At 42.1% G+C, this 25,273-nt stretch overlaps 1 protein-coding gene across 1 annotated transcript in view; it reads right to left on the bottom strand.

Annotated features, from left to right (window-relative positions):
• The window catches only part of LOC107754019 (cAMP-specific 3',5'-cyclic phosphodiesterase 4C), a 47,022-nt gene that overhangs the window by 8,176 nt on the left and 13,573 nt on the right, over nucleotides 1-25,273 (bottom strand). Inside the window, 4 exon segments of the mRNA XM_074560227.1 lie at nucleotides 6,492-6,674; nucleotides 8,670-8,744; nucleotides 9,043-9,079; nucleotides 9,486-9,671. Coding sequence (XP_074416328.1) covers nucleotides 6,492-6,674; nucleotides 8,670-8,744; nucleotides 9,043-9,079; nucleotides 9,486-9,671 — 481 coding nt within the window.

Here is a 25,273-nt window from a genome sequence, read left to right as displayed (position 1 = left end):
ATGTGCGTGTATCAGACATATGCAGATGCATTTCTATTACATGCATCATCATTGTTGTTTAAGAGCAGGTCATATGGGTTCTTTTGCAGTTTATAACGTAGCTATCCTTAAATGAAAACAATCTGCAAAGTTATTAATTAAAAAAGTGCATGATACATAAAGATAGCTGTGGGCACGATTCGCTTGCCTAAGTGTTTTTGTATTTTATGACATTATTATAAGAACAGACTGGAGCACTATATTATTGTTTTATGTAAAGGTGCTTTGCCAATCGTAGCGCTCGCTAATTTGCTCAAGGACTCCTCTCTGTGCCAATCACAGCAGGCTTGGCCAGCTGATCAATCAGAGCAGAGTAGGCTTATGGAAGGGAGGGGTTTGCTCCGAACTTGCTTGGAACGAATCGTTTCGAAATCATTGGCAAATGACTCTAATATTAAATGTATATTCTGAGAAAATTACAATGTTTTCTGACCTTAGATGCATTTAAACCTGTTGTAGGGGACTCCAACACAATATTAGGACACTTTAAAATACCATTTGACCTGCTCTTTAAAACATCTATAGCTAGCTAAATATAATGAGTTTAAAGACATACATAATGCACAATTTCTAATTAACAACACAATAGGAGAAATAAAAATCAATGTTAAGTGTAATTTTTAAGTAAGTCCAAGTCAATTTTCTGTCACAGCTATCAACCCACTCACTGTAAACCTGAATCTTCCTGAATTTTCCCTCAGGGATCAATACACAATGTCTATCTATCTCACACAGTCAAGCTGTGAGTTTACATAAAGATTCATTTACAAAATCAACTTTCCTGTGCAAGTGCATATTACATACTGTACCAAGGCTCTGTTTGTACTGTGCTGAGTCATTATTAAAACATTCACAGAGTGCCAACTGTTTTTAGCATGCATCCTCTGGAGGACCAAGATGATACCAGATCATGTGGAAAGGAAATCAGACAAAATGAATACAAATAGATGTTACTAGGGGAGTCTGATAGTATCTGTTGCCTTTATTTACCAAGACTGAGATTGATGGTTGAGTTTGATAAGGTGCAGACAAAAAATGGCAACAGCATATTTATTTACATTTAAATCTTCGAAGGTAAATGTATTGTGGTTGTACCAATTTTTTTTAAGACACTGAATTAATTAATAAACCACTTTAAATAGTAATAATAAAATTATTTAAAAAAAATTATGCTTCTGCATTTTAATGGGCTAATGTTAACAGGTCCAATAAGCAACATAGATGAAACATATTTGACATTCAACAGTTAACCAGAGAAAGCGTCCTAGCCCAAGATGTGTAAATGTGGGAGAGTCACTAATTGTGTCCCAATGTTTTAAATTGTATCTGGCAACAACAAACCTTTAGTTTAGCCCATGATCAATTTAAGGTTTGTTGTTGCCAGATAGAATTAAAAACATTGGGACACAAACAGTCACATTTCAATATCATCAATATCCATATCAAACCTTCCAACAGTACACAAATCTTGGATGAAGGGACTATGCAGAAAAAAGCTAGTCCTACACTACCAAATATTAACCAGATGAAGCCAGTTGAGACAGAGCAATGGAGAGAAGGCTTAAGGGAAGGAGGGAGGTAAGAATGGGGTTGAGGTATCCTCAGACACAAGCCCACTGTACAGGTTCTGTCCATCTCTAGGCACGGAAACAACATAAGCCAAGAGCTACAGCGGCAGCCATTTTCTCCCTGCCTCTCAAAGTGACACTGAATAAGTGCATAAGTTCAGAGCTCGGGTTTAAAATCACACTTGAGGTATGGAGACTGGTACAAATTTGGATGCACCCAACATGCAACAAACATCAGTCTTATCACATGTAGTCTGTTCCAGAAGCATTACAGCTCCATCACCTAAGCAACTTTTCTTTTTACCCTGTCCTAGTTACATCTCCACATTTCTAGTTATCACTCTGCTGAACAAACAGCTTTACCCATGGGATCTGACCAACTGTTTGCTAACAGATATTTAGTGACATTTTTCTGTTCATGCTGGCCCTACCTGGTCCCACCAGCCAATCAGCCAGGGTTTGGAGCAGGTCTCACAGAATAGATCCATGAAGGGGGTTCTACGCTCGGTGTCCTCACCACCCCCATCCAGCACCCCATCAGCAGCTGCCCCGAGCTCCAGCTCTGACCCTCCTCTCCCCTGCAGGGGGCTGTAGCTGGAGGAGTGGGCCAGCCGGTAGCCTCCAGGTACAGGTGAGGGGCATGAAGAGGGTGACGGGTCAATGGCCTCCACTACACCCATGCTGAGGGTGACAGATGGCGTGGACCGCTGGCAAAGGCAAGAGGCGCGGAAGTGCACAGGGGCCGAAGCACGGCGGGTGCCCCAGCGACATGTGGGCGTGGTCAGGGTGTGGGCAGAGAGGCCACAGCCTAACAGGCCGGGATGATCCAGAGTGACGGCTGCCCCCAAGAGGTGGGGAGCAAGCAGTGGTGAAAGTCCAGCGGCGAGCTCTCACTAACACTGTCTCTCTACATGCAGTAAGCAGTACGAGAACCAGGCCCTCCTGAAAACCACCAAGCAGGCTCCACGGCGATCTGCAGGCGAGTGTCCCCTGTGAACGGCCCGCTAGGAGCCGCCCAGATCCACAGGCCAAAGGGACTACATCTCATCCCAGCAGCTGAGTAGAGCTGACCCGATCCAACAGAAGGGGGAGAGAGCAGCAAAGAGTGGAACGGACAAAGATGGAGAGTCAAAGAGACAGGACCGTCTGAAGGACACAGAGAGGATGCGGATGGAAGGGGGACAGAGGAATTACGGGAGATAGGGAGAAAGATGAAGATGAGCAAATAGCTAACGGTGACTGACTGAGGGATGACAGGAGGAGGAAGGAAAACAACAACACAGGTAACAGAAGGAAACGGATGAAAGGAGACAGAAAGGACGACGGAAACAAGGAGACACAGAAACACCAAAAGAGATGGGGCCTTTAGTCAAAAGTCAAACTACAAAAGAGCGGTGGTCTGGAAAAACATCCTTTCTCTCTGTCCCTGCGTCGACTCCCCTCCCCCACCGCAGAGCTCCAGGACCCGGGCCCAGCGTTCCCAGCGAGTTGTGTTCAGAGCGCACAGTCCATGGAGCACAATAACAGTCCTCTCAGCACAATGCAGCTCTCTTCCGCAGCCCCGCTGTTTAATCCACACGCGGCATCAGACTCGCCGATGCAGCTCAGCTGATGCTCTGCCTCTCGCTCTGTTTTCCTGGATGCTGTAGACAGATCTCGCAAGCTAATCAGCCGCTGAGGCAGGAGGCGCGTGCTTGGGTGTGTGTGCTAGTAGCGTGTGTACGTGTGCACGCACCCTGAGAGCGCATGTGCGGCAGACGGCATGTTACAGTGTGGAAAAATGGAGAAACGTCTGTACGTGTGTGTGTGCGTGTGTGAGAGAGAGATGTATTGAATAGTCTGACAAAAAGGAGGGGAGGGAATCTAGGCTTTAGTATTTACACTAATCTCTGCATGAACGATTCTGCTTTGATGCATATGGGTATGGGTGTGAATATGTGTGTTTATGTGTGTTATCTACTTCAGCATATAAGCTCTGCCTCAATCATCCAAGAGATCTTCCATTCACACACAAATGCTGCTTACTTCTCATACTGACATCTGTCTTATCAGGTATATAGCAAAACACACAAAACGCCCGTATTATGGTGCATGGACACAACCATACAAAAACGGCACATTCAAAGTCTTCATGGTACTGTCTCTTTAAGCAGGCAAGCTATGGAAGAGAGCAACCGATTTTTCATTGGCCAGCATCTAAATCACATGCCTCATGGCCACAGTGAAGAGCCAATGGTTAAACTGGCAGGGTAGACCTTGCTGCAGCTCGATAGCAACGAAGGTTACAGCAGAAACACTGGCATCAGGACCAAACTGCAGCCCCCTCCTCCCTCCCTCATGTCCTCCTTATCCACAAACCCCCTATTTCCTCCCTTGTGTAGGACAAGGCTGGCAGAGTTGCATGCAAAAGCTTTTTGCATCAGTGTTTACGGATGATAATTAAAAATACATTGAAAAACATCACTCAGGCGGGACCATATCACACAAACCGGCACACAACATGCTCAAGAATCTTTCTCCGCATACACATATTGTCCTTCATGCGTGATAATCCACAGAATGGCAGATCTTGAAACCTCTTCTTGATGAAATCTAATTTGTCATGTTAAGTGTTTTGTAAAATGTAAAGGATGGAAATTATAAACAATGAATTGAGACTTGAAATGGAGAAAATACCTAGTGTAATAGGCTGTGTACACAAAAGTGCCTTTGAGAAGGTGAGACAGAGAGAGGAAGAAAGTTCTACATCCTGCAAGTTTAAGTTCCAACCAGCTCCAACTCACTTGCCTGGAAGATTCTAGTGCATCTGAAGACCTTGATTAGTTGGTTCAGGTGTGTTTAATTAGGGTTGAAGCTAAACTCCGCAGGACAGTGGCCCTCAGGAACAGGTTTGGACACCCCTGTTCTACAGAAACAAAACTAGGCAGCACAAATGCAACAGCAAGTGATTGAAGAAACACCTTATTGGAGGCCATTTCGCTAACAGAGCGGTGGGTCTGAATGGTCTCCAGCTGGTCCATACACCAGTCAAGCTCCTCCAGAGTCTCCCGGGCCAGCTGCTGGTATGTCTCATCTGCACAGGACATAAGACACAGCAATCAGCTCCACATCACGACATTACTGCCATATGCATTTAACACTGACTGTGGGACACAGCGAAGAACCCCGTTTGTGAACAGTGGGGATGTTGTTTCCTGACAGGAGGAAGTAAAGAATTGTCTGAGTGATGTCTTCATAGAAAAAAATTCCAAGCATGAATATTTCAAGAACTTCATATGGAGAGATCAAATGCCTCATAAATAATAGATCCTTTCCCTCGTAAGAATGAATAATCATATTTTTTCAAACCAGAGGAAAAAGAGAATTATAGGAAGAAGTCTATGGCTGTTAACTTGCCAAAATCATGTGATATAAACTGATTTATAAACTTATAAAAGTATCAAAGCACCTCAGTGAATACTTTTAGGATGAATTAGAACAACATCAAGGTTCATCAGTGTCTAACCTCACTGACCTCAGTTTACATGCAAACCAATAACCTGGCAGCAAAAGAAAACCATGCCTGGATGCTGTAGACAGATCTCGCAAGCTAATCAGCCGCTGAGGCAGGAGGCGCGTGCTTGGGTGTGTGTGCTAGTAGCGTGTGTACGTGTGCACGCACCCTGAGAGCGCATGTGCGGCAGACGGCATGTTACAGTGTGGAAAAATGGAGAAACGTCTGTATTTGTGTGTGTGAAAGAGAGAGATGTATTTAATAGTCTGACAAAAAGGAGGGGAGGGAATCTAGGCTTTAGTATTTACACTAATCTCTGCATGAACGATTCTGCTTTGATGCATATGGGTATGGGTGTGAATATGTGTGTTTATGTGTGTTATCTACTTCAGCATATAAGCTCTGCCTCAATCATCCAAGAGATCTTCCATTCACACACAAATGCTGCTTACTTCTCATACTGACATCTGTCTTATCAGGTATATAGCAAAACACACAAAACGCCCGTATTATGGTGCATGGACACAACCATACAAAAACGGCACATTCAAAGTCTTCATGGTACTGTCTCTTTAAGCAGGCAAGCTATGGAAGAGAGCAACCGATTTTTCATTGGCCAGCATCTAAATCACATGCCTCATGGCCACAGTGAAGAGCCAATGGTTAAACTGGCAGGGTAGACCTTGCTGCAGCTCGATAGCAACGAAGGTTACAGCAGAAACACTGGCATCAGGACCAAACTGCAGCCCCCTCCTCCCTCCCTCATGTCCTCCTTATCCACAAACCCCCTATTTCCTCCCTTGTGTAGGACAAGGCTGGCAGAGTTGCATGCAAAAGCTTTTTGCATCAGTGTTTACGGATGATAATTAAAAATACATTGAAAAACATCACTCAGGCGGGACCATATCACACAAACCGGCACACAACATGCTCAAGAATCTTTCTCCGCATACACACAGATATAGTCCTTCATGCGTGATAATCCACAGAATGGGAGGAGATCTTGAAACCGCTTCTTGTTGAAATCTAATTTGTCATGTTAAGTATTTTGTAAAATGTAAAGGAAACTATAAACAATGAATGGGAGACTTGAAATGGAGAAAATACCTAGTGTAATAGGCTGTGTACACAAAAGTGCCTTTGAGAAGGTGAGACAGAGAGAGGAAGAAAGTTCTACATCCTGCAAGTTTAAGTTCCAACCAGCTCCAACTCACTTGCCTGGAAGATTCTAGTGCATCTGAAGACCTTGATTAGTTGGTTCAGGTGTGTTTAATTAGGGTTGAAGCTAAACTCCGCAGGACAGTGGCCCTCAGGAACAGGTTTGGACACCCCTGTTCTACAGAAACAAAACTAGGCAGCACAAATGCAACAGCAAGTGATTGAAGAAACACCTTATTGGAGGCCATTTCGCTAACAGAGCGGTGGGTCTGAATGGTCTCCAGCTGGTCCAAACACCAATCAAGTTCCTCCAGAGTCTCCCGAGCCAGCTGCTGGTATGTCTCATCTGCACAGGACATAAGACACAGCAATCAGCTCCACATCACGACATTACTGCCATATGCATTTAACACTGACTGTGGGACACAGCGAAGAACCCCGTTTGTGAACAGTGGGGATGTTGTTTCCTGACAGGAGGAAGTAAAGAATTGTCTGAGTGATGTCTTCATAGAAAAAAATTCCAAGCATGAATATTTCAAGAACTTCATATGGAGAGATCAAATGCCTCATAAATAATAGATCCTTTCCCTCGTAAGAATGAATAATCATATTTTTTCAAACCAGAGGAAAAAGAGAATTATAGGAAGAAGTCTATGGCTGTTAACTTGCCAAAATCATGTGATATAAACTGATTTATAAACTTATATCTAATATAATATATCTAACTAGCTTTAACTAAAAATATCAAAGAACCTCAGTGAACATTTAGGATGAATTAGAACAACAAGCCAGGTTCATCAGTGTCTAACTTCTGATCTCGGTTTACATGCAAACCAATAACCTGGCAGCAAAAGAAAACCATGTTTACAAGACGTTTAAAAAAAAAAATCAGGTTATTCCCTGTTATTGACATCAAAACCTAATCAAGCTTGTCTCTGACTGAGTATTCCATTTATTATGTGAGTTATTGCATAATGCAAAATTGAATACTGAATATTGCAAAATGTAAGCAGGAAACTTGGACTCATATTCTCCTTTCGTGCAGTTTCTACAGATGCAGCATTTTGACTGTGCCACTTCTACTTAGGCTGCATGAGATGAGACCACATTTTATAATTTCTTGGGTAAAAAAAAAAAAAGATTTGGGGTGCACAATATGTTTTCTCCTCCCCAAACTGAATTGTTTGCTCAGGCCGGATGTGCTCAATCCACAGTAAGAACACTTTCCTGTCACATTGTCAGACAAGCACACTTCAATAAGCCAAAAGAACGCAGGTTATGGTGTTTGGATGCAAGTTGAAATGGGGGTAATGGGCAAAAATGTACCTGTTTGATTGGCTCATGCTTAAGCCATTAACGACAAAGAAAAATTGGTTTAACGGGTTTAATGGTTTAACGGCTTATGAAGCATAATCGAGTTAAGGACATGTATGTAAATGCACTCAGCGAGGTCCAATCTATCCCATAATTTGGCTATGGGCTGTCCCTTTCTACACCAGACTTATTAAACCATTTCTATATGGACCTCACTTTGTGCACATAATTAATGTTGCACTATAATATAAGAACATAAGTCATAAGCACACAATTCTCTAGAATGTCATTGTAGCACATAGCATTATGACTTGTCCTCACAGAAATTACTGCAATACGCAACCTGCCCAATAGAAGGGAGTATCTACATACTTTTGGCCATGTAATATATATAAGAAGATCTGATGAGAGCTCATGTTGAAGTGATATTTATATATATAATTGTATAACTACTTATTTTATCATAACTCATTCATTTAGAAAAGTTCAACATGTGGTGCACCTTCACTGCTGATATGCTTTGGAGTTCCTCGTCTAAACTAGCGGCTGAGGGCTGTTATTTGGCTAGTTAAAGCATCTGGTTAGGTTCCAGACCTGTTTCCCATATGGCTTCACTATTTCTGATGCTGTAATGCATTTTACTGGCAACAGTGCCTACAAGAGGAAGTGTATGCGTAATGTGAGAGACACTGTGTGGGAGATATATATATATATATATATACACATTTATAAATATACATTTAAATATAAAATTACATATATATTAAATTTCATGTTAAAAATATTTTCACATAAATTAAAGTCCCTAACATAAAATCTTATTTTTTGTGTGTGTGTTAAGATTAGTTAGGCTGCGTGAATATGCTTTATTTTGTTCATTATTCATTATTTATAAAAAACAAAAATGCTTTATTAGAAAAGACACTTGTGGCCATAAGCATTTTACTGGCAACAGTGCCTACAAGAGGAAGTGTATGCGTAATGTGAGAGACACTGTGTGGGAGATAGAAAGCTCTTTATTAGAAAAGACACTTGTGGCCATAAGGGGGCAGAGCAGAAATAAAGAAACTGTTGCATCAAAGCTGGAAGAACTAAACTGACTTGTTGGTGGGAGTCGTGACATTGGCGAGAATTGTGAAGTTGCTTCTGACAGTTCGTAGACTAGCCAACACCTGTGTCGAAGAGGAGGAGGAAAAGAGAGAGAGAGCAGTCGAACAGCAAGATATCACTCAGCTTGGGTTGGCTGGTCACTGGTGACCTCCTGTGGACAAAAAGATAATTACATCAGTAATAGTGGTGAAGATTGCCCTCTACTGGCATACATACAATTAGCATTGCCTACTGGGAGAAGGGCTGCACTTGTTATGAACTGAGCAATGTGAATATAAAAATAATACTAACCTCAGCAAGTCATGACAAGCAATTAGCACTCATTATATACTGTTTGCCAGACACAACAGTGAGTCTTACCTGAGCAAAAGGGGTGACTATGAGATCTTCAGCATGACTGCAGAAAGAGGAAAGAGCAGTTCCAGTAAAATGAAAGAGAAACAATACTATACATTTTGATAAATGTTTACAAATGGTCTTTTACAATATTCAGATGAAGCCAGAATCATCCCCAGGTGTGAAGAAATAGACTCAACCCAACATCAAAACATGCAACATGCAAAACATTTTATGGACATAATCCAAGCAGCAGTCTCAGTGGTCACTGCCTGCATGCTGCGAGCATGAGCATTTCTAAGGGTGTAACAGTATTATAGTGAGACGGGTAAAGAGGGATTTAGTTGATGTGCTTAATGCTGCATGGTGATTCTGGGATAAAAGAACTTCCTCTGAGGCCTTTTAGAAATGAAAAGTGGAGACAGTAAACAGTGAGACTGTGCTGCGTGTTGAGGGAGACGGCTTACCCCTCGCTGTTGATGGAGGAGTTTCGTGACATGGTCTTGGGGGACATGTCGTAGTCGGAGTCGGAGCGGTAGAGGAAAGATTCCCTTCTCTGACTCTGAGGGAAGGAGGGATGGAGCACCAGCCCAGGACTCGCCTGCGAATCCATAGGACTGCGGCCAGGAGAGGGCCCATTCTCCCCATCATAGCTGTAGAGAGAGAGAGAAACCAAAATAACAGGGAGAGAAAGTAAAAATACATGTCTTGTCATTTAGCTCGAACAAAGCTTTGCCAGTGGCAGCATTAGATTTCCAGTCTGTCCAACACAGCACAAATAGAGATGTGAAGCACAAACAATCATAATTGCCTCTTACTATAGAGACAGCAAACGCTCTCTGAATGTATAAAGAGCTGATGAAGACTGTGTCACCCCGAACAACCATTAAAGGAAATCACCAGCCTAATCAGAAAAGAATCCTCTGCCGCCACTTCACAATTTATATTCTATGAGCACTATGTGGCATAAAGGAATAGTTCATGCAAAAATGAAAAACCTGTTATTATCTACTTACCCACGTCACCAAACCCTTTTACTTTGAATGAAATGTAAGTCACTTTGGATAAAACTGTCTGCCAAATGCATAAATGTAAGTTGGTTCTTGCATGTGCTGTAACCATAAGTGACATGCCAGTTCAAACATGCAAAATAGACATCTGAGAGCTGCCGTGGAACGTTTTCTATTCTTAATACTTCAGAAAGCATGGAATATGGTGATGTGGACTTCTTTTATGATGTCCTTTTTTTTTTGGTCCCTTATATTTCACAGAAAAATAACCATAAAGGTTTGGAACCACATGTGTGAGTTAATAATAATAATAATGTGGCATAATTTTATATGGGTGAACTACTGCTTTAAGCTTTATACTAAACAGACATCTGTGGAAGGACTAATCCACACACTTTTAGCATTAAACATGTGACTAGTGGCAAAGTACCGGATACAGTGTCTGACCCCATCTGGGGTTATAATAAACGTACTATATTTGCTCAGTTATCGTGGCTCTGTGATAATGAATGAAGACTAGTCATCCGGAGAGCCTAATGACTGCAGAGCTGAAAGTGAGCATGAAACCTATTGCAGGTCATTTGCCTGTAGTAAACAAGGCATATAATGCCACCAAATCCAAATGCAAAAGCAGATATAATAAAAGACAGGGAGAATGTTGGAAACAGTGTAAAGTACATAGCTCATCCTCGAACCACTTGGCTGGGATCACCTGTATGCTGCATCAGAGCCTCATACATCTGAAAAAGCAGCTGCCCATGGAGCTCATATTGGGGTCAGGGGTCATGGGCACAGTGCGAGAGGAGCCCAACAGAAGAAAGAGAGGGCTCTTGCATGATTCCAAATTCCTCAATTCTGGTTCCAGCCTCCTATGAGTCATGCCTGGAATTATGGGTACCAGCACCAGCCAAACCTCAAACCAAAGCCTACACTTTAGAAGTGAAGCGTCAGAACTAGGTGCCTGCCAAGGCTTCAGTCTCTCTCTCTCGCGCTGTCAGTCACTCTTCCTCCCCCTCACTCCCTTGCTTCTCACAGACAAAACACTAAAATCCCTCTTCCCACACGCAGTGCATGAGGCATCTGAGCTCGTCTCCTGCCCCTAACTGCAGAACTGAAGGTAGTTTTAGCCTGTGGCTGTGGAAAGCTCCTGTTTCTGCATAGCAGCTGGTGAGCCGGATCTGGACTACGCCTAGGTTCAAATCTGTATTTTATGCCAGTTGTTTACATTTTCTTTATCACACAGATGTGCAGTGCCTGTGCTGGTTCTTTCTAGCAGCTGCCGTCCCCTCTGGAGATCCTGAGTGATGTGAATCCACAGTAAACAGGCCCTGCCTGTCGTCTCTATATGCCCCTCGAGACAAACACTGCCTCAGGCTCTTGACCTACACCTCCTCTTCCCTCTATATCGCTCTCTTTCTCCCGTCAGTCTGCTTTCCATCTAAATCCTTCCTTTTTACAGTTGCTCCTTCTCTTTTTCCACACTCCTTATCTCGCAGCTCACAGAATTGCTCTTGCAGCGATGGGAAGAAGATGGAGTTCACAAGTACTTAAAAAAGCTTGAGGAGAGCAAAAACATGAAGGAGAAGAGGAAGAACAAGAAGGAGGGGTGTGACTCATGGCCTATCTAAATATTTACATGCCCTAGGTGCATGTACGGCTTCTTCCAAAACCATTTTATTTTTCCAGCAACAACTGCCACACCAATTACACATGACAACACACAGTTGACCTTAAAGAGTCAACGTACCACTGCCTGTCACTATCTGCATAACTACAGCAGTCAGGCTTTACTGCACAGTAGAAATAGCAGCTTTCTGTAAAGCCATTTCCTATTATGAAGAACAAGCTCTTTTTCTCAGCACTAACACGGCGCCTTTCGCTCAGAGTGTGTTGCTTTTTGTGCACTGTATTCATGCCTGTAGAGGTAGTGTATGTATATGTGTGTGTGTGTGCGAGAAAGAGAGTGAATGTGTGGGCGCACACGAATGCTCCTGCTTTTCTGTCTGTGCTTCACTTTAATGCCTCCTGTAGTCATGTGACATTTGTGCTGCTCAGAGACTATCCACAAAGGAGCAAACAATAAGAAATGAGAAGCCTTGTAAACCAGTTTCCCCCTCTCCACCCCTTTCTTGTGTTGTGATTCGAGCCCCTCTCTTTCACCCTCATTCTACCTCCTTCTCTCCGTCTCTGGCTTTTTACCAGTCTCTGTCTCTTCTGTCTCTCAAAGATCTCTGCCTTTCACTGCCTCCTTCTCTGTAATTTGTGTCTATAGCTGTGACTCAGCCCAGAATAAAAAGCAAGCAGAATGCATGCTGGGATATTGGAGTTCTCATTTGTTTATAAGGCACAAGAGACACACTTGCTATACCCTCAAAGACACACAATCAAAGGGTATTTTTGTGTGCTTGTGTGTGTGGAACTGTCGTGTCAAACACTGCGTCACTAACTCTTGGAAATTCAAAAGGAATACAATATTTGCTGTTTTAGGAATTGTTATAAATAGCACTAACATCAAGTTACACATCTATGTGTGCAAATGGCATGTCTTAATAATCATAAAATAATTGTGGAAGAAGAAGCAGCAATTATCTTGCATCAGTAATCAATGAGGGTGGAAAAATGCATTAAGCTTTCATCATAGATAATGTACTCGCAAAATACACACCCAACGCACTTTTTCACACGCTGTGAGTGCAGGATATGCCACTGGCAGCTCTGGCTTTCATTCGGCGATAACAGAACCCCTGGAGAGTAGCACTCTGGACAATGACATGATGATCATAGGGGGGCACAGAGGAAAGGATTCGTGCCAGCTGGGTGAGTTTCCTATAAAAGATAACACATTAGCATCAGCACATCCCTGTGCCTCTGAAAACAGACCCTAGTGAATTGATTGGGTTGTTTATGTATCTTCTACGCCACGCTAAATGACCTTTGAGTGACTGTAAAAAGCTGCAACCTTACAATAATTCCAGAAGACAAGAAAAGCAATTACTGCTTTCAAATACAAAGGTGCTCAAACTGATGCACACCAAAGTCTAAAAATAAAAGGAATGGTTATACGGTAAAAGTCCTGAGGGAAGAATTAAAATTCATAATAGCTCACACATGTGCCCCCTGAAGGCTTCACACAATGAGAATGTCTTCCTAACGTCCAAGAGGCTGCCTGAATGTGACAGCACAATTAAAGTAATTTGATAAATGTTGTACCATCCTCTACACAGTCCAGGATAGTGTGAGTGGAGACATGATTCGTTCAGAGCTTTTCGAGATGGCAGTTTTGAAATTAATTGAATATACATCTGGGCCTATGAGTAATAGAGCGTGTAATGCTCTAAAAGAAGTAGCTTTGAGTCACAAGGATTTGGACTAAAAGACGACTCACCAAATAAACGTATGCACTAAAACTACCCCCATTTTCCCTCCAAGATCACAATCTTAATGCCACCACAATGTAATCCCAAATTTATAGGTGAACCATCGACCCCTCATCTGAAGAGCTTGCCTCATGTACATCCTGCAGAACTTACTCCCCATTTGCCACTACAAAGTGTTCCGGTAGCTCATTCCGAATGTTCTCACTTACAGAGCAATAATGAAATAATTTGATTATGTTCCATTAATACTCTGGGCTTTAAAAGGCTTTGAAGTTTGAGTCAAGAAGCTGATTGAATTAATTCAAATTTGGTGTACAGTATGTGGGGAACAGCATGGAGGATTTACAGACTCGCTCCATCCAATGACCATCTTATTGAGTTCTTACTACCAGTAAACACAAAACCTGGGCCCTAGAGACCCTCAAGCTCCCTGAGCACACGGCTGTAGTCCATCAGCAGAGCAAAGTGAATTCTTTAAGTGGGAAGAGCAAAAGACCTCTCACTAAAAAAACAACAACTTAATTCTCTCCCTTTCAGTTAATGATTAACGCCTCCCCCGACCATCCAACCACCACCACCCGCTCGCCCGTTCCCAGCACGGCAGCCTGAACGGAGAGTGACAGATATTTCCTGCCTCCACTTTCTCCGCTGCCAAGCACAGATGCTTGTTGCTTGTGCACCAAGTGCACACCAACGCCCCCGATGACTGCCTCCCCCTCTCTTCACCCAGGCATTTAGCACCTGGTTGATTGCTGCGTTCAGGAGGGGGCCAGAGGAGAGGGTAGATATAGGGGAGTGGGGGGCAATCATAAAATCAGTGGTGACTGTATATGATGCTGTCACATCGCTGGCTCTTTAATCAGCAGCTGAAACCATGTGATAGAGCTTTTATTGTGGCACCCTGTCCCTTTGGCAGTGCATTACAGCGAACTGTGTCTCATCAGTCCCCGCTCTGACTCACAGAGATATTTAAGGGAGCGTGTGGAACACTCTCTTCCAGCAGCTAGAGTCATGGTGAAACCTGCAAGGCTCCTGATGTTCCGCAGCTCAGCCTCTTCCCTCGAGACAGGTGAGTGACCAGCTCCCAGAGGGCAGGTAAGCATAGAAGCTGAAAGCCGGCTGTGATCTGCACTGGAGGCTGTGCCCTGTGTCACAGTCCCGCACAAACACGCAGGCAGGACTGAAAGATGCAGGCTGGCCATGCTGTGCTTCCTGGCGTGAAGTCATCTTGCCGGACACCGTGCTCTAGTCAGATAAGAGAGCTGGGGATTACAGCAGATTATCTGACAGACAGGATCAGAAGCACCCCACTGAAAGTGTCCCAACAGTGAGAGCTCTACCATTACTGACAAGCCAGGCATCTGCCCTCAGGAAGAGGCTTTAAAGCCTTGATACCATTGATTCAGCTGTACAGTCATTTCTCTGAGAGCCATTGAGAAGATTGATTTTACTATCTATATTATGGCTGGATGCGTTTCCAAATTCCATATAAGCCTGGGTTTTGCACATAGAGTGACTCTTCTGTGGTGTGCGATGTCGGAGTCCTGTACAGACATGATAGACTGCCACAAAACTTGATTTACTACCGTCCTGCTCCCTGTCTGTTTCCGATATCTCGGAGTAACACTGCATCAGTCATTCGTGCATTAATTTGTTCTTTGGCTTGATTTCTCTGTTTTCATTAAAGTCCTTGTGGGATACCTTTCAGTTCTTATTAGCCAAATGATATTAGCACACTGCTGACTTCAAGAACAGTACTCCGTCTTTGCTATAATTAAATGCACCCCAGAAAATTTTGTCAGCATTAACATCAGCATTCATGTCTTTCCAAACCAGTGTGACTGAGAAGAAAAAGAAGAAAATACTGAGACTTTCAAGCTTTAAAAAGGGCACAAAAACATCAAGTATCATACTATTGGTCCATACATCTTGCACACTATAGTCTTCTGGTAGCTTTATTTGATAAATGGAACACAATTTAAGTTGTAATTCACTGAAAAGAAAATTGTTGATTCATAAGCTAATTGTTTGAGTCAGACAATTTCTTTACTTCACAGATAACAATAACAATGTAAATTTCAGTCTGTTCCTCACACTTCTCATGACTTTTATGGTGTTTTATGTTGTTTTTATATATTTTTAAAGCTTTAAAGTTTCAATCGCCATTATTGTAATTGAATGGGGGAAAAAATCAACCAGTATCACAATTTCATCTTTAGTGTTTAAGGGAACAAAGAAAGCCATACAAGTTATACATTATCTTTATACAATTATCTTTGAATTACAATTTTTGGGTGAACTATTCCTTAAAATCTTTTCAAATTGACGCCTGAAAACATAACCCTGGTTGTGAACCGCATTCATGACTGGCAGGCTGACCGCAATAAATGATTCTGTTCGCCGCCCCACAGCACTCTCCTCTCAATCCCATCCTGCAGTCTCACCCAGCTGTGACCTCATAACAGCAAACTTCACCCATTGAACCCCACTGCCCAAGCCAAGCAGCCAACAGCCTGCCAGCTCCCTGCTCAAATACTCAAATCTGACTAATTCCTACTGAGTACTACGTTCACTCCTTTCATTCCCTAGTGCGACTCAGCTCACTAACCTTTTATATAGAAATCGTCCCTGTGCATCTAGGGGCCATGAGGAGTAATGGGAAACTATTAAGAATCCAGACACAGTCTTTATAGATTGGACAGCACAAGTACTTCTATCATTTAAGCGGGTAGAACACAAGTCATCAGGGCAGTTAAGTGAACTGAAATGTCAGGGGGAAGCCCTGAACAAGTGTTTGTTTTAATGAGGGATGCTTGCGATTAGCATCTGTCTGCTTTCAACACTCAGCAGCACTTGAGCACTTCCATCCTCACTGGTTTCAGGATACTGGGATTTATAGCACATCATAGGCTGAATATATAAATGGACTGGGAGGAAGATACACAAAGGACCATGTACAACTGAAACGATTTAATTCTCAGACACAATAGCTGATCTGAAAAATGGAAGTCTTGAGCTTTGTTCAAATCTTACGTAATCAAAAATAGACCTTTAAGTAAGCTGCGATGCTCCATTTCACTGCATGACGACATATTGATTTGTTAATAGCACCAATCGAACATCATTTCCTAGTGTAATGACCAAGACAAAGAAGTTACTGAGGGAAGGAATTCCATAATCAAGAGAGCAGTGGTCAGTTGGCTGTCTAACAAAGGCCCTTCAGAGACACCATTAGAGACATCGCAACTGAACTGGAAATAAAATTAACACACTGATCCATGTAATGAGCCAATCAGGGATATTGACACTAGCCCGGATCCAGTAAAAGCATTCATCCTGTGCTTTTAGACGGCACATAGAGTCTCATGCTGCATACACCAAATCTGTAATGTACAAACCAGCTTCCAGAGCTGCACCCTCGCCATGATCTCCTAGTGCAGCCCACACACAGAGGGGTATTTTTAGCGTATCACCCTGTCTCTGAGATGGAAAGCATAACTCCCCCTCTGCAGGCTGGGGCTGCTAGGGCTCTGTTATTTTAATCCAGACTGGAGAGAGAGAAAGAAAGAGATACAGAAAAAGAGGGAGGGAGTGAGTCATCAAGAGCTACCTTTGTGTCACTGTAGAGTTGTATCTATCTATCTATCTCTTTTTATATAATATAAATATACACTGATCATCCACAGCATTAAAACCACTGACAAGTGAAGTGAATAACATTTGATTATATCATTAAACTGACACCTGTCAAGGGGTGGGATATATAAAACAGCAAGTAAACAGTCAGCTCTTGAATTTAATGTTTTGGAAGCAGGAAAAATGGGCAAGTGAAAAGATCTGAGTGACTCTGACAAGGGCCAAATAGTGATTGCTAGACAACTGGTTCAGAGCACAATTCTGTGGGGTGTTCCCACTTTGCAGTGGTTAATACAAAAGTGGTGCGGGGAAGGACAACTGGTGAGCCGGCATCAGGGTCATGGGTGCCCAAGCCTCAACGATGCATGTGGGGAGCGAATGCTAGCCTGTCTGCTCCAATCACACAGAAGAGCTACTGTAGCTCAAATTGCTGAAAAATTTAATGCTGGCCATGATAGAAAGGTGTCAGAAAGCATCAGTTTGCTGCATATGGAGCTACATAGTCACAGATTGGTCAGAGTGCCCATGATGACCCCTGTCCACTAACAAAAGTGCCTACAATGGGCATATGAGTGTCAGAACTGTACCATGGAGCAATAGAAGAAGGTTGCCTGGTCTGATGAATCACATTTTCTTTTAGATCAGGTGGATTGCTGTGGGAGTCATTTACCTGGGGAGGACGCAGGCACAAGCAGTGTTATGCAGTTTTCTGCTAGGAAACCTTGGTTCATGGCATTCGACTAGATGTTACTTTGACATGTATCACAGACCGCCTACACCCCCCATGGCAACGGTGTTCCCTGATGGCAGTGGCCTTTTTCAGCAGGATAATGCACACTGCAAAAACTGTCCAGGAATGGTTGAATAAAAAGTTCAAGGTGTTGCCTTTGGCCTTCAAATTCCTCAGATCTCAATCTGATTGAGCATTCCAGGGATGCCTGGAAGCCCCGCTTCTCAATATGATTATGCAAACTCTCAAAGGATCTATCTATCTATCTATCTATCTGTCTATCTGTCTATCTATCTATCTCTTCTGATTTCCATTTGTGTTCTTTCCACGGTGTAAATCTGAAGTTCCTGTCTTCCCTCTTTGTGCCAGGCAGTTTATTAATGAGATTTTATCTAATATGGCAACCTTCACAATCGATTTGTCACACAAAATTTATAAAGACACAATGATATGATACCAGAGTATGAAAAACATATCATGAATGCTGACTGGTATAATGAGGGAAATTTAAATGATGAGTTTAATTGTAGGAAACAGGATAAGAATGTGAGCAGTGTTTTCATTTGATAATTGTATTTTATTATGTATTTTTTTTATTAATTTGTAAAACCAGTCTCCAGGTTATGGTAGTTGGCCTTGCAGAACGGCACTGATAGACAGATGAGTGGCACTGAATTGTCAACAGTGGAGAGCAATAAAAGATTTAAACAGAAGCCTATGAGGGTACATTCACTTCAACATAGGTATTACACCTATATTTCTCTTCGGATTAATTAAGTTATCCTGAGAGGATAATAATTATGCTCATTGATAGAAAAGGCAAAAACAGTCATTAGTGAGAGAGAACGAAGAAATCTATTCTATGGAGCATTTTGCTTAAACCACATTCACCCTGAAGCTACACGCTAGTCACATTGTGTTGTTTTAGGAGACTCTGTCAAAGTTAAAAAGTTTAAAAAGATTTGAGACAGAAAAATAATATTTTAAGTTAGACTGTCTGAAGGAAGTGTCAGGCTCTTTTTCACAATGCCGAGGCGCTGCCTGACATCTGTCTATCTGTGTCACTCCAGCTGTGAAGCCCCTCCAAAATCAATTTTCTCTGAATGTTTGCAGCCTTGACCTCTATATCAGCAAATGGGCATCAGCAGTGGTTGACACTGACTTGTTTTTACTAGAAAGAACAGCTCAGACACTGGATTGGTGATGTTATGCTTTCTTATCGAATCCCACTGGCTTTTATTTATAGTGTTTTCACACACTTTTATAGTTCATGTGATTTGATAGTGTTTGACGTCGGGCTACTTTAAGGCAATGGCCTGCATCACATTGAGAAAGAGCTTTATGTGAGAGTTTGTCACTTTATCTTCAATTGGAAAAGCGGCTGGATTATTTTAGACACTTGGGTCCAGGGCTGGTAATGCTGAAGGATCCATTTAGGCTGTGCATCTAGACTTATGCACTAAAAATGGGCTATTCATAGACAGCATCTTTGTTTCTGCAGCTGCATTTGTCTTATCTGGTCCTCTCTCTCCCACTCGCTCATGAACAAAATCATTATTTTTCAGCTCCTTTTACCTCTTCTCATGTGTGTCTCTTAGCACTCCATCTTTCACAATCTATTCTGTCACTCCTCAGTACACAGAAAGTAAATCTTTCCACATCTGACCACCCTCTGATGAATGGACTTCAATCACTGCTCAGCCAAGCGATACATTAATGCACGTAGACATCATGTTTCAACTGATATTTATGATGGTAATTGAAGGCGAGACATATAGGAAGCATTGTGGTTACTGACTGCACACTGGGAGTAGTTATTGGCAGTGGATTGAGTGGATGCAGCGGAGGAAGCGATTATTGGTGGAGAGATGAAAAAAGGGCAGAAATATAGGGCAGTAAAAAAGCTTTACTTACAATGGTAGAAACACATATTTTTCTATTTACATGTGACAGCAATGAAAAACATGGATGTATGTGAAAAAACAGAGCGGAATGTGTCCAAACCTAAATAGAATGAGGAAGAAATTGTTATTAAGGAGTGTTGTCAAACTCCCATTGCGTTGTGCTTAGTTGTTTTTGGTTGCCGAGCAACATAACAACTTGACACATTAATATAAAATTCAGCTGATGTGCAGTGGCTTTGAATGCGGCTCATTGTGCTTTTGTAATATTATTTTATTTTGTTTTTAACTCATGTTACATAATGTGAAGCTGTTTGGGCACTGATGCCAGATTTATCATTCATTTGTTATGAATAATCATCTTTTGGATGGCATCCATCAAGATCCAAATAAAAAGAACAAATAATGAAATCAGATGAAGTACCTTTCAGTTGTTAAGCAATTAATTTACCGGACAGTCCGAAAAATTTATTAATTTAAAATATAAGCCATTTTTGATGATATAAAAATATAAACATATAGCCTATGCCAGTTATGTGTATATATAGATAGATAGATAGATAGATAGATAGATTATATAATTAATTTCAAATCATGTTTTAAGATTTTAGTCATACTGCCCACCCCTAGCAGCTAAAGGGTTAAAAGAACTGTAGAGCACCAATAGCCCCTGATGAGCCGCAGCCTTGCTTTAAGAGCGTCTGCTCTTGGAGGCTCTAGCAGCGTATGGCAGAGAGCATGTATGGGCTGCCGACCAGCAGTATGGCCAAACAGACTGGTTGTCTCCCACTCTGTCCCCAGACACATGCAAATAGTCAGTGACACTCGCACATACAGGCACATACTCACAAACACATACGCTAACACGTGCTCGCAGCGCCAGAATTCGCCTTGCTCGTCATGAGAACTGGCTAATTTTGGTTGGACCTTTTAACTTGAAGAGAGCCATTTAACTACAAAAAACACATCTGACATAAAATCCAGCCTGTCAAGCTGATTGCAGCCATTAGAGTAAAACACAGGTTGCTGAAGAATTTTTATGGTACTGTGGTGTTAAGCACATTGGCCTGATAAAAGACAGATCACAAGAAAAAACGGCACACCCTGAGCAGAGGTGTGGTGAAATTGCAGGAACAGTATAAACTGCCTTATCAAATACAAACATTGATACTACAAAAACACTGGAAGCCAGACACATTCAATTTACAAATGGCTGCAGCCATTCTAATGAGAAAAATAAGGTGGATACAAAAATTATTGTAGTTTTTTATTTGTTTACTTAGTATTCTGAAATTTCAGCAACTTGCTAACTTTAAAGTAGCAATGTAAAGGAAATAACAGCATATCTTTTATTCTGTTTTATGTCCTTCATCTGAGAGAAATGGATTATCGAAAAAGAAAAAAATGTAAGGCGAGTACTTGGTTCTGTCCATTGGTTGTTGATTGGATGGAGGTAGATCTGAATGCGAGCTTGCAGTCAATTAGAATTTAGGGGCAGAGTTTAAGCAGACTAAATGAAGTCTGACATACGTCACCAGAAGGAAGTCTATCATGAATTGAACTGAAAAACAGCCATGCAAACTCTAGTTTTCATGCACTTAGGCATACACACTGCCCTTTTCCGAAGCAAGATACAGATGTGATGCTCAGTTCACACTGGATGTTGAGGCTGGATGGATTTAATCTCATTATAGTTGGAGCTTGGGGCCTCCTATCCTATTTATAGTGCTCACAAAGAGACAGGCTGGATCCACGAGGTCATGCTGCTGTGGCCTCATGAGTGATACAACATGAGCCAATCACAGCTGGGGTGAGCCTCGAATTTGATTTGGCCAAATGGAAGACCGCCATGAATCCGTTATGACAGCGGGCATCACTAGCACCACTTCTTCCTTTCATCTGCCCTACCTCTCTTTCCCTCTGTCTCTCTCTCCTACTCTCACCCCATCTTTCTCTCCCTCTGTGCACTCTCCCTGTCCCTTTCCTGTCCTCGGTCCACTTGTCTATCTCCACAGAACGCCTAGACTCCTGCGTCGATTCCCATCACGACGACAGGATTTAAACATAGACGATGACAAGTGCCCTAATCTGTCACGGGCGATAAGCATCTCAGGAGCAGAAGGAGAGGGGGCGGGGTGAGCGCTGCGATGTGTGTGTCAACATCACATTCCACTGCATTCCATTCAGTTACGGTGTTTATCGTTCGTTTGGTGTTCCATGTAAGCATAACATGGGATACACAAATATACAGCTGAAAAAAGTGTCCGATAGCCTTCGTCGTCCGTATAAGGCCTGACTAAACGATCATTTCACACACACACAGGGGCAAACACGTAAACAAGTGCAGAGAGGACAGGAGAAGCCGGAGAAGTAGGGCAAGTGAAAGAGCAGACTGCGATAATCTGAATTTAAGAGGGAGAAACAAGGTCTCGCTGTGCTTAGTGTTGATGCTAATGAATTACCCTTGTTGGAGTTATCACTGGCTCTCTGCCCGTTCCTGGCATCACAGGAAATTTCAGTTCCTGCTCTTTTGCAGATGTCCAGACCCCCGCTGCCAATCACAGTGCAGCAGAGCACAGCGCTGCTTGGGAAATCTCTAACCCATGGGCCCATCCAGAACCAGCACTCAAGGGCCTTTCACACTGACTGCACTTGGTTCATCGGCATTCTAAACCCCAAATTTCAATTACGTTCCTAATTTTAGATGTAAAGGAACATTTCACACTTGTAATTTATAAGTGGGGTTAGCACTGCTTTTTACCCCGGGGTTATGAAACCCTGCTCCAGAGCAGAGTTAGCACTGCTTTTGCTGTGTTAGCCCCACATGAAATGATGCAGTGTTAGAATGTTAATGCTAAATGTTTAGCAAAACACAACAGACAACAGTTCCTCATATTCACATGCTTTGGACTGTCACAAAAACACTACGCAATGTATAGCAGTTGTTTCAACACTTGAGGGGAAAAATGTCAAATGGTAATGGAAAATGTGTCAACTGGAGGTTGAAACGTCAATTTATAATCAGAAAAGTATTTTTAGGAAATCCAGTCATTCCGATTAGTAATCTGTGCAATCGGGAGTTTGGGCAGAAAAGTTTGTCAGGGAGATTTGGTAGTCACGTGAATTCAGTGCCTGAACCTACAGAAAGCTGCTTGGTTTGGAAGTGAGTCTGTGTGAGTTGTGCTTTATACATCTCTACACTATTGACAATGGACATTTTTTGCCTGCAAAATTTTGCTGAAATTGCAATAACGTGACTGCACTTATAGTACATTCAGCAATATATTGAGGATGCTTTATAATCAGAAAAGTATTTTTAGGAAATCCAGTCATTCCGATTAGTAATCTGTGCAATCGGGAGTTTGGGCAGAAAAGTTTGTCAGGGAGATTTGGTAGTCACGTGAATTCAGTGCCTGAACCTACAGAAAGCTGCTTGGTTTGGAAGTGAGTCTGTGTGAGTTGTGCTTTATACATCTCTACACTATATTGACAATGGACATTTTTTGCCTGCAAAATTTTGCTGAAATTGCAATAACATGACTGCACTTATAGTACATTCAGCAATATATTGAGGATGTACAATGCTAGAGTCGTTATGTAAACAGGTTGCATGCTGTGTTTGTCCAACCAATGACACTGACACCACAAAAAAACAATAAGAACAATGACCTGCAGTTTAGGAATGTACAATTTGAAATGTCAGCTTATGAATAGGGCTGGTTATCGAGTTCCATACTTTTTAGGCACCGAATGAATTGCCTCGATACCATCAAGTATCAAAAAATGTCTTGTCGTTCGGTACCAAATTTCGATACCTAAGGAGTTAATCAAGGAAAAACACTATGTGTTCGACTTGACACGGCACTGCGCAGATCAATAGGTGTTTGATATAAAAGTACCGTGAGAGAGATTTGAAAGCTTATGGAGCCGTCTGCTGTCTATAGCTCTCACGGTACTTCCACTGCATTTCAGAAAAAATCTCCATCCACACCACACGGCCGAAAACCTCCATCGAGTGTTTGTAGGAACTTCCGATTGTGATCTAATGTGTGTTTTGGCCATATAATGTTGCTGAAATACGTTATTTGTAGCCTTTTATATCAAGCTAATCTCTACACCTGCTTAGCTTTTCTCATGTAAACACCCTGTATTGTTATGAAAATAGGCAGAATCTCATGAAATCACATACAAATCATATAGTGTCGTAATCATGTTTATTAGGTTCATGTTACATCCATAGAAATGTTTTTCTGAGTTTCTTATGAACAGAACTGAAGTGAAATGGACGTTCTCATAGGAGACAAAGAGGGTTATAAATGCGTAATATGATTGACATATGAGCAGGGAATGAGCTTCCTCTGAGTCAGAACAGCGATCACAGAAGAGAAAACACAGGCAGACAGTGCTTTTTTTTAGGTAATGTAATCTTGTTAAAACAGATTTCATAAAATTGGTTTCGGAAAAAGGTATCGTTCAGGAATCGGTATGGAAACTTTTTGAAAGATACCCAGGCCTACTTACGAATACCCAGGAATAATGGTTAACCCCGAGTAAAGTGTGAATAGTTCAAATGTGAAACAGGATAACCCAGGATTCTGTTTACCTGGGGTTCACAATGACCCAGGGTTAACTATTTCAGGTATGAAAAGCCCTACATATATCTCGAATCTGAGGATAATAGACTTAGTCCCAGCATGGAAGGGAATCCTGGGGAATCGTAGGTCTTTAAATGCCACGAGAGGTGCGAGTTTTATCCCATGACTGTTCTGCTTACAGGCTGGGCTTCCAGATCAGACGAGCTGCGTCTCCTGAATCAGCTTCACAGAGGTCAAGAGATGGTCCTGAGGGACCGAAGCTGTGTCCATTACTGTAACTCAGCACTGTGATGTAATGACCAGATCAGTCAGACGTTTGTCGATACCTGCAGTGCCCTAGCATCAATAATGCAAGAGCCTGTTTTAAGTTTGTCATGAATTATCCGCTGCGGTTTTGGTAAAAAAAACAATTACAGTATATTAAATACAGCTCAGCACTGATGCTACACAGCAGGAATGTGTTTTGACTGAAACCGAGAGACATTTTAAGCATCACAGCAAGTACAACTTGTAGGATCCCTGGTACCACCCCGAATCTATATTTTTTGAACAAAATGTTAGTTGTTTGCAGGTTATGTAATGCGAGTGACACAGAAACAGCAGTTTCCAGTCCAGTTCACACATGACCAGACCACAGCCGACTCCAACCGAGCAGGCCGATGCATCCTCCCGCTCTTTCTTTCTCTCAAAGGATATTCATTTTGTAGGCTAAACTGTGTGCAACCTCAAAATCACGACATACCAAACCAGCGAACATGAAAATACTGCATCATAAATTCACTGAGGATGCAGTAATTATATTTATCTGCGAGCCGGTTCGTTGGACCAAGTCATAATGTTGTCTAAATGACTAATGTTTAGCATGGAGACGTGTATTTGTGAGCTAATTCATTATAGGTTAGTACAAGCAAACGCAATATTGTCTTGGATCATGGTTCAGTGTGACAGTCGGAGCCATATTCTGCTGATACCGCAGCCATCTGTCCTTCCCCAGTGAGCAGGAATG

This window comes from Sinocyclocheilus rhinocerous, unplaced genomic scaffold (assembly GCF_001515625.1).
Source record: "Sinocyclocheilus rhinocerous isolate Xijiao unplaced genomic scaffold, SAMN03320098_v1.1 scaffold292, whole genome shotgun sequence".
Lineage (NCBI taxonomy): Eukaryota > Metazoa > Chordata > Actinopteri > Cypriniformes > Cyprinidae > Sinocyclocheilus > Sinocyclocheilus rhinocerous.
The sequence above is the reverse complement of the archived record's forward strand: the minus strand, read 5'-3'. Positions and strand labels throughout refer to the sequence as shown.